Source organism: Hemicordylus capensis, chromosome 11 (genome assembly GCF_027244095.1).
Source record: "Hemicordylus capensis ecotype Gifberg chromosome 11, rHemCap1.1.pri, whole genome shotgun sequence".
NCBI lineage: Eukaryota > Metazoa > Chordata > Lepidosauria > Squamata > Cordylidae > Hemicordylus > Hemicordylus capensis.
In genome coordinates this window covers 16,100,104-16,113,588 of record NC_069667.1, presented here as the reverse complement: position 1 = coordinate 16,113,588, position 13,485 = coordinate 16,100,104, and the positions used below count along the sequence as shown (strand labels likewise).

At 47.5% G+C, this 13,485-nt stretch overlaps 1 protein-coding gene across 2 annotated transcripts in view; it reads right to left on the bottom strand.

Annotated features, from left to right (window-relative positions):
• The window catches only part of FOXO4 (forkhead box O4), a 30,336-nt gene extending 17,060 nt beyond the window's left edge, over positions 1-13,276 (bottom strand). Inside the window, exon 1 of one of the 2 annotated variants that reach the window (XM_053273829.1) lies at positions 12,242-13,276. In XM_053273829.1, the coding sequence (XP_053129804.1) occupies positions 12,242-12,688 (447 nt within the window). In that variant the 5' untranslated portion in view covers positions 12,689-13,276. The remainder of the gene's footprint in view (positions 1-12,241) is intronic. The other variant, XM_053273828.1, reaches the window with a different exon arrangement.
• Positions 13,277-13,485: the final 209 nt, after the last annotated feature.

Sequence of the window (13,485 nt, the reverse complement as noted above, 5' to 3'; positions counted from 1 at the left end):
TCAGGTCGATCATATGAAATCGAATGAATGAATGAATCCAGACAACTGTCACTCATCCCCAGTTCCAGTCCTGTCTCGCTCCGCAGACAGAGCTTGAGTATCACTGTCAGGAAAAATTTCACAGCCTTTCTCCTTTTTTATTTTAATACTTTTTAATTTGGGATTTCCTCTGTTGAGGTCTCTCTTATTCACACTATGGAGCCTGCTTATATGGGGGATATGTTGAAGGGTTCCCTTTCGGAGGGCCCCTTCACAGAAGCCGTGATTGTTCCCCCGGTGGCAGGGACAGCGAGCTTGGGCCTAACAGCCATTGATAAAGGAGAGGAGACTACTATGAGCCAGGAGGCTTCTATTCTGCCCGCCCCGCCGCCCAAGAAATCGAAAAAGAAAACTAAACCTAAAGGAAAAGGGCATTGTCAGAAAGAAAAAGCATATATGATCCCCTGGCAGCACGCCATTGAGCAACAGACTGCAGTTGAAGGCAGTTCGGGCGCAGCAACCTTCTGCTTTCCCACCCAATTTAACTGCCGAAGGCGCGGCGGTCATTTTAGCTCTCCTCTCCAAGTCTAGCCCTGCCGTTCTTTTTAAGAGCAATGGGGAACCTGGGCGCATGACACCGAACTCCGAACCCTTCCAGGGTTCTGTGTCTATTAATGACCCCCCCGTGGGGTCTGATTAGCGCGCCAGCGGCGGCCTCCGTTCTCAACCCTCCTCAGGGTCCTAGTAGCGTGACAACTTCATGTACCGCCCTTGACCCTCCTCAGGTTCTGTTTAGCGCACCGACGCCACTTACGGTCCTCGACCCTCCTCGGGGTCTTTCTTCTTCTGCTTCTTCTTCTGCTTCTATGTCTACCACTGCAGGTGTCGGTTTGTCTAATATGCCTCCACTCCCTGGCGGCAAACAGCCGTCCCCGGGTGAGTTAATTTGGTTGGGGGAGTTCGTTAAGAGGCATTGTCTGGCATGGGTATCTCCTCTGTTAAGTCAGTCGGGTCAGTCAGGCTTGGCTGGACTCGCAGATCTTGCCGTTCAAAGAAGTAATAGTATGGTCTCGGGGTCCACAGAACCTCCCTTGCTACTCTCCAGTACTCAGGTGCAGGTTAGGCTAGACACTCCCTCTCACAGGTCGAGGCAACCTTCCTATTCCTATTCGCCAGACTCAAGCCTGAAATCTGCAGCATTTCAGGACAGCCAGGTTCAGTGGTCAAGAGGGAATCGACAGATGCAGTTTTTAAAACTCATGGAGCCAGCATGGTGGAGTGGTTAGAGTGCTGGACTAGGACCAAGGAGACCCGAGTTCAAATCCCCATTCAGCCATGATATTAGCTGGGTGACTCTGGGCCAGTCACTTCTCTCTCAGCCTAACCTACTTCACAAGGTTGTTGTGAGGAGAAACTCAAGTATGTAGTACACCGCTCTGGGCTCCTTGGAGGAAGAGCGGGATATAAGATGTATAAATAATAATAATAATAATAATAATGGTTCTCCAGGTCCTCCGGGCTACATCACTATCTGTGGCAAGTAGAGGCTGTTTTGACAACACAAAGCGGCTGGTTTTTACATCTCATCTGGAGTGATTCTGAAAGTGCCAGGGTGGTCATAGTACCCTCCCAGAGTTCTTTAAACACTCCAAGGATTTTGGCAGCAAGCTGGAGGCAAGTTGTCCTCACCAGGACAGACAGGAAATGACGGTTTTCAATACAGTTTGACGAGCCAAATGCTCAGACTTTCCTGAGAGGAATGCAAGGCACCACCCCTATCAAATTTCAAACTCCTGCTGTACGGCCAAGGAAGAAGCTTGCACTCTCCAACGCAGCTGGAAGAATTTCAAAGCTAGAAAGCCTCCGCTCCCTCATGACTACCAACTTATTTATACAGCTGCCAATGTACATGGTACTCCACAAAAGAAGTCAAGAGGTCCCTGCCCCAAAGACCATAAAATCTAAGGTGCAACTAGAATGGAATGGGGAGAAAAGAGGGAAGGGGAACAAGAAGGAACTGGGAGCCAGTGAAGTTAATGCACCTGGACTTTGTGTTTAGAAATGAAGATGGGAAAGTTAAGCAAGAGCTTTACGGAAAAGTGAAGTTTGGAAGATTCGAAGAGAAAGGCTGTACCGCAGAGGTCTTCTAAGGAAGAGCTATGGAGGTATTCTGAAGAGAGAAGTAAAATAATGACTATTTCCCTGCAAGCATGGTGTGCTGTACAGCAATCCTGCAACTTGCATGTCTCCAGCCCATGAAGTGCTCCTCAAGGCACGCCAGCCTTCCTCACACACATTCTGCCTTGTAGTGGAATTCTGATCTCCACAAGATCACAGCCTGCAAGGAAGAATGTCCACTATGAAACTGCCCAAGTTCCAAGCAGCCCAGTTACCTAACCTTGCGACCTGACCTTCCAAGCATCTCATGAGCAGAACAGCCCAGCACACAAAGATAATGTAACATAGGTTTCGATTCTCCAAAAATCAGTTTCGCTTGCCCTTAGAATTAAAATTCCAAATGACAGGAAGGAAAGAGAGGTAGTACATACAAGCAGCATGCTCTGTGGAGTCTTACTCTAATCCAAGCCATATGGACAACATTCACAAGAGGGAGAGCTGTACTAACATCCTGGGCCTGAGCTGCAGGGCAAGCCTCTGCACATGCTCCTTGGGGGCAACAGCTACTTTCAAAAACTGGCAGGCACAGCAGCAAGGTCTTCCAAGATAATTCAACTTGGGTTACAAAGAGCAGTCAGTGCGCTGTATGAGGAGGGAGTGGGAAAGTGGCCTCTGGGACTCTGAACCCAAATGGCTCTGGGGTGGGGCATGTTTGTCCTGTTCTGTTCTTGTTCAGTTAAGCACACCCTGTTTTTAATCTGCAGCATTCACGCAGGAACAGACAAGGTTGACAACACCGCAGAGAAGGTACTCTGTGGTTCTCCAGAAGAGATGCCCAGATATTTGTGGGATAGGCTTGTGCAATTGAGCTCATTCATTTCTCTTTCTACCCCTTACACCACATTTTCTTCCCATTCCTCTCCATTACATCCTGCCACATTGTCACCTGAGAAGCACTTCTTGGCTTCCATTTGCATTTCCCTATTACCTAAACACTTCCAAGAAGCACAAGCACTTGTACAAGCTACGTGCGACATACACTCCCAGTTTTCTATATTGCATCCCTCCATGCCTTCCTATCCTGCCAGTTTCCTTCTCTTGCCTTGCTTTACTTTCATTCATTCATTCAGCTGGCACCATGGGTGAGACTCTGGTAGGTTGGGTATACCAAGAACCCTGAAAAACAACAACAGAACTCCTGCAATTCCATAAAAGAGCTCTTAGGGTTGTTGTTTTTTTAAAGGCCTACTGCTGCCAGCATGCCTTTTCTAGAGCACCACATCTCCCCTCAGCCCGACTTCTGAGTTTAATATGAAGTGACACTCAATGGCAGTGTTCATTGCTTACCACACTGCGTCCAACCCAAGACAAGCAAGTCCAAATCTTCTCTCTGCACCACCTTCTTTTGGGGATAACAGTCAAATGACCCCACACACAGAAGAACTGTATAAGCATATTTTCAACTCTAGCCTGAGCAGCACAGAGACAGCCTCTGGGCAAACCTCAACAGAAAAGTGGAAGCATCTTTTTTTTTTGGCATCCCCAGGGTATGGCCAGCAAAGAAAGAGGCATCCTAAGTTTAAGAGGAGGATGTCAGACAAAACCCTCTAGCCTACTGGAGAAAATAAACTTTGTTACTGTCATCATGCACCAGTCCCTAAATGAATTTCAGAGTACCAGCCACAGCAGTCATTTTTCATTCTGAAAGGAAACCAGATTTCCCCTTTGAACTTTACAGATTCTTACTATTATGGAGGCAAGAGAACCAACAAAACTGCAAATAACCAAAGCAACTGAAACTGACCAATATATAATGGAGACAGACTTGGGCATACCACTCCCTTATTCTCTCGGGATCTACATTAACTTGGATTCATTAACTTAACATAGATGCAAGCAATTCAACCCCCCATGAGCTTTGCCAACCAAGCATGGGGATTCTAAGGGGCATGAGTACAGTGCAGCTCAAGATGGTTTCCTGCAAAAGATAGCTGCAGCATCAGAAATAAGTGTGGTTGTATCTATTTTGCAGGTCCCTGTAAGAGTTCGTATTTGTAGTAGAATTTAACATCCTGAGTGTCAATGCTCTATTGATTGCCAAATTCATGGCTGAAACAGTCTCTGCTTCTTTCCCCATTTTCTTTGTAGCTAATTCTCAACTTCTACAAGAGCAGTGTTCCCTCTTACAGGGATTCCCAGATGTTGTTGACTACAACTCCCAGAATCCTCAAGCAAAAGCCATTGCAGCTAGGGATTCTGGGAGTTGCAGTCCACAACATTTGGGAATCCCTGTTAGAGGGAACACTACTGAAGAAATGAGACATCATAAGGCCAGCATCTAGCAACTTCCAAGCACTTGGACTCACTGGTGCTTTACAGAATGTTTATCTGAAGAGACTCCAAAAAATTGGGAATAAGACACAATTTGGTTCTTAATCATAGCAGATGACATCCTAATGCTTCCTGCACTAGAAGGTCACAGCACAAGTACTAAGAAAAAGCATTTTAACTGCACCCATGAAATCTGTATAGAGGAAGTCTGCAGCTGGATCAGGCACCACTAGCTCTAGATCAAAGCAGTCACCACTGCCAGAAAATGTATTTCAGTTGCATCTCTGGCAAGAAGTCTCTTAATTGCCTCACAATACAAAGACACATTGCCCTTATTCCACTGTGAAAAGTAGTTCAAAGGACATAAAATACACACAAGTGCCTGGATCAGTTAAAACCACAGGCATGTGCATCTCCATTCAAGCATGCAAAGTATGAGCAAAATAGGCTAAAGAAGAGTCTGGGCTAATATGGTTAGTCTGCACATAGGAACCCAGGTTCAATTTTCTGCTCAGCACTAAAGCCTCTGAGGCACCCGCAGTAAGGATAAATGAATGATAATCCGTGTAAGAATGAACCACATTCTCCAGAACCACAGACTCCACTTTGGGTCCACAATATTTGAAGGACCATCCCTCTTCACACAAATCCCCTAATGAACGCAGTGTGTAGGCACTGAATTCACTGGGGAAGTCCTGCTTCAGGCCTCATTGTCTTAGAAGATGAGGTTGGTGGGTACATGGACAGGACTTCTCAGTAGTCACACAGAGATGTTGGAACTCCCCAGCCGGAGGAGTCTGGCTGCACTCCTTTCTGTCTTCAGGAGACTGGTTAAGACCACTCTCTTGCCAAGCATCACAACAGGGTATAAACAGCCTTACAGGCTCCAGGGTATTACTTTTTGCACCGCTTTGTTTGCTGCTTCAGATTGCTGGTGTCTCTGTTTGGAGCACTGTTATTGTTTTTCCTTCCTAATGAGCCAACTTGGATACCCCTTCTGGCAAAATGGGCAATATTTTAAAAAAAATCTAAAAACAAACAAGTTCATAAAAATAAATAAAAGACATCTTCTCTACACACTTGAGATGGAGCCAGTAGCCATGGAGGGCTGAGAGGCAGTCCATTCTGATCACAGCAACCTTTGCAGAAGATGGCAATGGTAACGCCACAAAGCAGTCCCAGCTGCAGCAAAAGCAAAACACTTTTTACCACTTGAAATGTAAGCCTGCAGAGGGTGGATCATTCATGCAGGTGGTGCTATTCTGGGATTCAAAACAGCCACAGGTGGGAGGGTCAACTACCTCATCTCAAGCCACTAAGGAAGCCAACTCCCTTTGACTGGCATTTCCCATTTTTAGAACAAATACGGTTCATAGTCAAAAAGAGAGTCTTCTTTCTAAACACCTTTCAGCCTTAGCGTGATTCCTTGGAGCAGGGCAGACATGTGCTCTGCCCAGAGTTCCCTTTCTGAAAGATGGGCTGCGTAAGCCAAGAATGCACGCTATGAAGGAGTTATTTATACTGAGCATCAACACAGCTGGGTGACAAAGAACTGAAGCCCAATACTGAAAATCATTCGAGTGACATTTGGTCTTACAGAACAAGCCTGGCTTCGAGTCCCTGAGCAGCCTTGCGCCTTTCCAAGAAATCTTCAAGAACATTTACAAAGGGGGCAGGAAGTGGCCTTTCTTGGAAGTGCTGAAACAAAGTGGACTGGAGGGTTAAGCACAAGGGGAGGGAAAGCAGTCATGGGGTCGAGGAGAACACAACTGCACTACTCCCCTCCCCCCAAAAGTTTATTTGGGATCAATCATTAGGGACTATCAGAGAAACTGCAGAAACAGCCAGAGAAGTCTTCAAACTGACCCAAGTGAGTCCTGCTCAGTGTGCCTAGACCAGTCCAGTCTGCTAGATAACATTCCCAGAAAAGAGCGCTGTACAAAAAACACAGGGCAAGAAAAGAAGACTGAAGTAACTGCAGACCAGTCCATCTGATTTTTATAATAGGGAAGATACAAGAACAGATTATAAAGCATCTTTAGGTACTCTGGAACTGGAGGGCAACAAGTGTTAAAACCAGCTCCCCCACCCCACTCCCGGCCACCCCCGCATTGAGGAAAGTTTGAAGGAACTGGGTATGTTTCACCTGGTGAAGAGAGAACCGAGGAGGGGACATGATGGTGCTCTTCAAACATCTGAAAGCCTGTCACACAAATGAAGGCAAAGACTTGATCTCTGCTGCCCCAGAGGGCAGAACTAGATCTAATGGCTTAAGTTAATGGAGGATAGATTTTGACTGAAGATTAGGAGAAACCCAACAGCAAACAGATACTTCTAATAGTGGAAGTATCCTGGAGAGGTGGGGCCTTCCCATGCTGGAGGTCATCAATCAGAGGCTGGACAGCCATCCACTGGGGATGCTCTAGATTTCCTGAAATCAAGCACAGAGTTGGACTAGATGGCTGAAAAGCCCCCACTCCTGAACCTAGTGTTGGGGAAAATATTTTCCCCAATCCCTAGTGCTAAAAGTTAAATGTTCAGGAACTACAACTTTTCAAGGCATCAATAATGTACAAGTAAGTTTATGTGTGTGGTGGGGGTGGGGGGGGGAGACTGAAAACTGAAAATATATAGATGTCATAATCACACATGTAGATACTGGATGTTTTTCAAGCCCTGGGGAAAATGAGGACTAGTAATTTCTTGCTGATTTCCGGCAACAGGAGCAGAAGTAGTACTCCCTAAACCAGCTGCTGATACAGTGATCCTCTGCAATCTGTCTCACCCTTGGAATGATGTACTATGCATTATCTGGGACATCACAGATTCACCAGGGCACTGAGGTGACACCCAGGGAACAGGAATAGGTGGAACCAATCCCAGCCTTCAGTACAGACAACCTGCAGAAGTCAACATTACTGGCATGCGCAAAGAAAAGGACAGAAAAGTTTGTGCTGTCGAGTTGGTGTCGACTCTAGGCAGGTTGCTTCCTCGCTGCACCACTAGGTGGCTCATGTGCAAAGAACAACCTGTCAAATCCACATGGTGGCACAAAGACCCATACAAGGGTGAAGATCCACGAACAGCAGCATTCCTCCCATACACCGGCTCAAGGCCAAGCAGCCTCCTCAGTGTCCAGCAACTCAAAGACCGCCAGGAGGGTACTCTGGGCAGTGTGTCTAGCACCACTCTCTCTAAGACTCACCTTCTTTGCAGCAGCAGCTCAAAGCTTCTCTCTCTAGTCACTCTCTCACTGAACATCACCCCTCACAGATAAATTGTGAAATCTAATCCAAGACTTTGACAAAAAGAAATCCTTCCTCCAGGGTGGACTGATTTAAATCACCAAGATAAAACCTCAATTTAAATCACAGTTTTAAATCAAGTTCTCCACTATATTTCCTCACATATCTCTTAAAGAATGTTGCAAATCTGATGACTAAAACATGTTAATCTACAATATCTAGGAGGGTACATTGGATGCCTTTTAAAAAAAGATAACTTGATTTTTACTAATTTTGGAAATAGTATGAAATACTGGGGGTGGGGAGCTAGCATATGTCAAGCTGCCTTGCATCTGTATTGCACCGCTCACACTTGGTAAGTTTTCCTCTCTCTTTTTTTTTGGTCTAGAGAAGGAATTTATTCAAAATATTGCCAGATGGGGTCTCTCTTACACCCAGTCACGAAAGCTTCTCTGTAGCAAAGTTTGGGGCAATATAGGAAGCTGTGTACTGAATAGTGACTTCTCTTTTAATCCCCCTGTTTCTTTCTACTACTCCACTTCTTTTCCTATATGGTTTCTCTTAACTAATTCTTCTGCCTGCTCTTAGCCCAGCCCCAATACCAAATAAGCACTACGCAACATCCTATCCAGTCTGTGTCTTTGCACATGTGACTTAGTTTGCTTAGAAACAGAGGCTGACATCCTGAACAATGACAGACCAATGCAATGGGAGAAGCACCAGTGCTTCTGAAAAATTCCACTGGGGACTCAGTGGTGGTGGGCAAATTTTGCTTACCTCCACTTTTCCAGGAAGCACTCTTGCCACCAAAAAATCTGACCGGGAGGCAGGGGCGTAGCAGGTTGGAGTGGGCCCAGACACAAGATTTTAAAATGGGCCCCCTCACTGAAGTAAAATTTATACCCTATGTGCCACAATAGAACATTACCCTAAATTATTTTTTTAAAAGTTTTGTAAATTGTGCATGATGCAAGTCATTTAATGGTACTAGAGAAAGACATGCTGTTCTGGTAGCTCCAGGTCTTAACACTCACCTCCGTTTCGGAGGATGAATACAACTGAAGGAAGCCCGGGCAGGTGCGCGGCTGGGGGAGTCAGTCATGTGACTTGCCTCTGTGGGGGCCCCCTAAGGCAGTGGGCCCCCAGACAACTGTCTCCCCTTGCCCTATTATAGTTACGTCCCTGCCAGGAGGGTGTCATAGCCTTCAGGGACAGGTATTTGGGGTGACACAAAGGGCTTCTAGGGTAAGGGTAGGGTGCTGAAATCACACACATGTATGTGTGTTGATCTGACACACTGGTGCTATGTGACACACTCTAGCCAAGTTAGCCTGGAACTGTTCAGAAGCACCAGTGTTTTGTCAGGATGTCAGAGACCAAAAGCCCAGAGTTTTCTAAAAGCAAGAGCTGGTAGTTACTGGGCAGACTAGAGCTATTTTCATGAGATGAAACTGACATGTATGCCCATGTTTGATCGGTAGGTAACTCAACTGTGTGTAAGGGCCATTAATTCATTTTTAGGAGACTGTGTGTTGGCATAGTGTGTCTGATGAGATTCTCTTTTAATTATGTTTTTTTTAATGAAATCTTAAAGTAAGGTATTTACAGTTTTTAAAAGTCTGAATTAAATTAAAAATCAGATTTCAAGAATGTTGTTTTTTTATCCACCCTGCCTTCCTCTCAGTCACAAGTTAGTGCCAACTGGCTATAAGTACTTAGTGGTCTGAAGAAGATATCCTGTACATGCTCAGAGATGCTCTTTATATTTTTCAGAACAGTTCATTAACCTTCAAAACATTTCTAGGCCTGAGCCCTAATTCAAAGCAAGTCCATGCCCAGTCAGATAGTTGGATCAACTACAGCAGTCAATTTTAGAGCTGAAGACTAAGTCACACCCCATGACCCAGAAGCCCAGCAGCGTGGTTCCAGATGTACGAAGGTGGTCTGTGGTTACTCAGTGCTGAATATGCACATACACAGCCTCTCTGTGCTCAAACATACTGTTTCCCTTCCTACACGTTCCAGGACAGTGACTTGGCACTGAAAGTATTTCTGGGGAGGAAGGGGGGGAGGGGAATGACGCAACACCAAAAAGCCAAAAAGAGGGGGAAATCCCAAAGATATATAACTAATCAGTTATTTATTCATTCAATTATAAAACCACTCGCCCAATAAATTTTCAAGCTTAAGAGAGCTTCTCTTCAGAAGCAGTTGTATAGTACAATATCTCTCTTTAGGGATGGTAGCTCACACAAGTCCCTGTACCTTTAACAGGTGAACTTCATTTAAGAAGAACTTTCTTCTTAAAGGAAGAAAGACAGTAACATAATATTCTAGGACCCAATAAAATTGGCTCTACTCTAGGACCTAACAGAATTCCAAAAAAGCAAGTAATCAGGATGGTACAGAAAACCTGCGAGGAAAGGAGAAGGGGGTGGGGAATAAATCCTACACCAGGGTTTTAGCCCTCCCGCCAGCAGTTTTTAGACTGCAGCTCCCAGTCACAGTGGTCAATAGTCAGGAATGACGAAGTTACAGGCCAAAATCAGCGTTCCCTCTAAAGCGTGTGCACGCTCGCATGTTTTTTAATGTCCTCTCATAAATTTTAGATCCCGCTCAGGTTGAATCAGGAAGGCCCTACTCTGGATGCATGTGCACACACACACTGCCTTGATACAGCCACCCAGAACAAAACTTATTCCACAAACAGATGAAAAAAATTAGAGAGAACACTGGCCAACATCTGCAGGAGGGACAAAGGTGAATAGCCCTGTCCTATACTATGGTGTAGCATAACAACCAAGGTTGCAATCATATACCATACTTGAGGTTAAGACCCAGTAAACTCAGGAAGCCTTACTTCTGAGGAGGAATACAATAGGCTAACACTGTTAAGATTGGGAAGTGCCCAGTTTTAATATCACCCCTGCCGTGAATTCACTAGGATGGCAACCCACACTAGAGATTCTCAAACTTGGGTACCCAGATGTTGTTGGACTTCAGTGTCCATCATCCCCAGCCACAACAGCCTTCAGCCATCTGGGAACCCAAGTTTGAGATATAAGAAAAGTTTGATCTCGTGGGCCACTGTGTGTGCTTAACAGGATGCTGGACGAGATTGGCCTTAGGCCTGATCCAGCAGGGCTGTTCTTATGAGAACCCCTGGTATACACTCTTGAAAGTAAGCCTCAATGAACTTCTAAACAGGTGGGCTCAGGACTGTGCTACAGGTGGCTTTACTCAGGTCCTCACACTTCCTGCAATAGAAGGGATAATCAAGGTTGACATTTTATTTTTAAGACTGTTCAAGGCAGAATCCTAAACACATTTTCCTGGAATATAACAGCAACCCTGCTGGATCAGGCCCAAGCCTATCTAGACCAGCATTCTGTTTCGCACAGTGGCCCACTAGATGCCTCCAAGCAGCCTACAGACAAGAAGTGAGGGCATGCCCTCTCTCTTGCTGTTGCTCTCCTGCAACTGGTATTTAGAGGCATCTTGCCTCCGAGGCTGGAGATGGCCTACAGTCATCAAGACTAGTAGCCACTGATAAACCTGTCCTCCATGAATTTGTCTAAGCCTCTTTTAAAGCCATCCAAGTGTGGCCATCACTACATCCCATGGCAGGGAATTACACGGATTAATGATGCACAGTGTGAAAAGGTACTCCCTTTTTTGGTCCAAAATTTCCTGCCCTTCAATTTCATGGGATGACTAGTGTTGAAAGAGTGGACAGAGAAATTTTTCTCCCTCTCTCAACACCATGCATAATTTTATAAACCTCTACCATGTCTCCCCGTAGTCGCCTCTTTTCCAGACAAAAAAGCCCCAGATACTGTTCCCTTGCCTCATAAGGAAGTAAACCCCATTGGACAAAGTTGAACTTGTTTCTGAGCAAACATGCATAAAATTGCACTGTAATTTAACTGTAGTTTTATGTCCTGTATTTGAAAGCTAGGGTATAAGTGTGTTAAACAAAACATATTGGACTGCCTTTTAAAAAGCTCTATTATATACATTTTTGGTTAATTTTTTAACTAAACAGTATCTCTTCTAGGGAATGCAACATAGAATAGAGCATATAGATCAATAGATAAAGATCACAGAAAGAAATTGGAATAGTGGCATTAAAATCACACTTTTTAAGTTGCAAAAAAGGGTTTCTTTGATTAATGATTATGCAGCTCTATGGCTGGGCTGTGGGTGCGCCTAATTTGCTGAATGTTTTGACTGGCAATTGGTTTTGATTTTTGTCGTTCTATATGGAACGACAGGATTAAAATGACAACACTGTTCAAAAAAGCATATGCGAGTTACTGTGATTAATAACATCGTTGCGAGTGGCTCTTGCTCCTCACAGCCTGCTTTTTTTTGACAGTGTGCTTCCCTCTCCGTTATTTAAGCTCATGCTTAAGCGCGGTGTATGAACACGGTTTTCGGTTTGGACGCTTCCGTGGATGCCGCCTTGGGAGGCACGGCGCACGGAAGGCGGAGCAGGGAAGGGAACTGATTAGATGCGCTCCTCCACCACCACCACCCCCCGCGGCCCCCGATCTGCTCCGGCTCACCTTCCAGCCGGCCGAGCTGTTGCTGTCCCCCTTGTCGCGGAAGTAAGGCACGGAGCGGACCATCCACTCGTAGATCTGCGCCAGCGTCAGCCGCTTCTCCGGGGCGCTCTCGATGGCCTGGCTGATCAGGTCGGCGTAGGACTGGCTGCCCCAGGCGTTGCGCCGAGCCCCGCCAGAGCCCGAGCCGGAGCCGCTGCTCTTCCGCTGGCCCGCCCCGCCGCCGGAGCCCGCTGCCGCCGCGGGCTCCTCTGGGCTGCCCAGGCCGCCGCTGCCGCCGCCGCCTCCGGGCCCCGCCGCCGCCTCGGCCTCCCCAGCCGACGCCTCGGGCCTGGGCAGCGGCCAAGTGCAGGAGCGCGGGCGGCTCTGCGGGGGGAACTCGGGGTCCAAGGCCAGCGACGAGGAAGACGTCTCCGCCGCCCCGGCAGGGCTCCCCGCCGGCTCGGCCATGGCGCTCCCCTCCCTTGGCGCGCGCTCGCTCGCGGCCTCCCTCAGCAGCCGCAGCGCCACCGCCGCCGCCTCACCCGCCACATCACCGCCGCTGCCGCCGCCGCCGCTTCTCCTCACGGCGCTCTCCACCCCGCTCAGGAATGGTATGCCCCAAAGTGCCCCTCACGACGCAACGCCGTCCCCCGCCTCTTCGCCCAGTGGTACCGCCCACCTCCTGCTTGCCTGGCTGTAGCTCGCCTCCGCAGGAGGGAGGCCGCCAAGAGCAGGAGCTAGCCTAGTCCGGCTGCGGGCCTAGCCACCGAGGCGTCCTGCCTGTGCCTGCTGCCGGCCCAGCCGCCCTGCTCGCTCCTCAGAGGGAGCTTCCCGCGCGGGAACAACCAGTCAGTCAACCTGCTTCGGCGGCGGCACTCTGTTTATCACGGGCTTGGAAGCAAGCATCTACGCCTGCGCGTCTGAAGCATCCCGGGAAGCGTAGTCCGGGCAAGGGCGAGGCGCGCCTAAGGACTCGGTTTCCCGTCAGGCAGGCCCCACAAGAAAACACATGGGAGACAGGGGAACTACAACTCCCAGGGAGCATCGCAACAGTTCTCCCCAACACACGCTCCAAACCTAAATCTCCGTCTGCTGCTTCATAGGCCCTGCGTTACATAAGCCACCAACCAATCAAGTTGCTCGCAAAACAAAACAGCGTTGTGCTAGGGGGCGCTGCTCCCCCTTGCGTCGGCTGTTCCAGGCACCAGCCGCAACGCGTGCCCTTGCAACTTTGCTCGGTTCTTCCATTCGAATTCCGCACACCC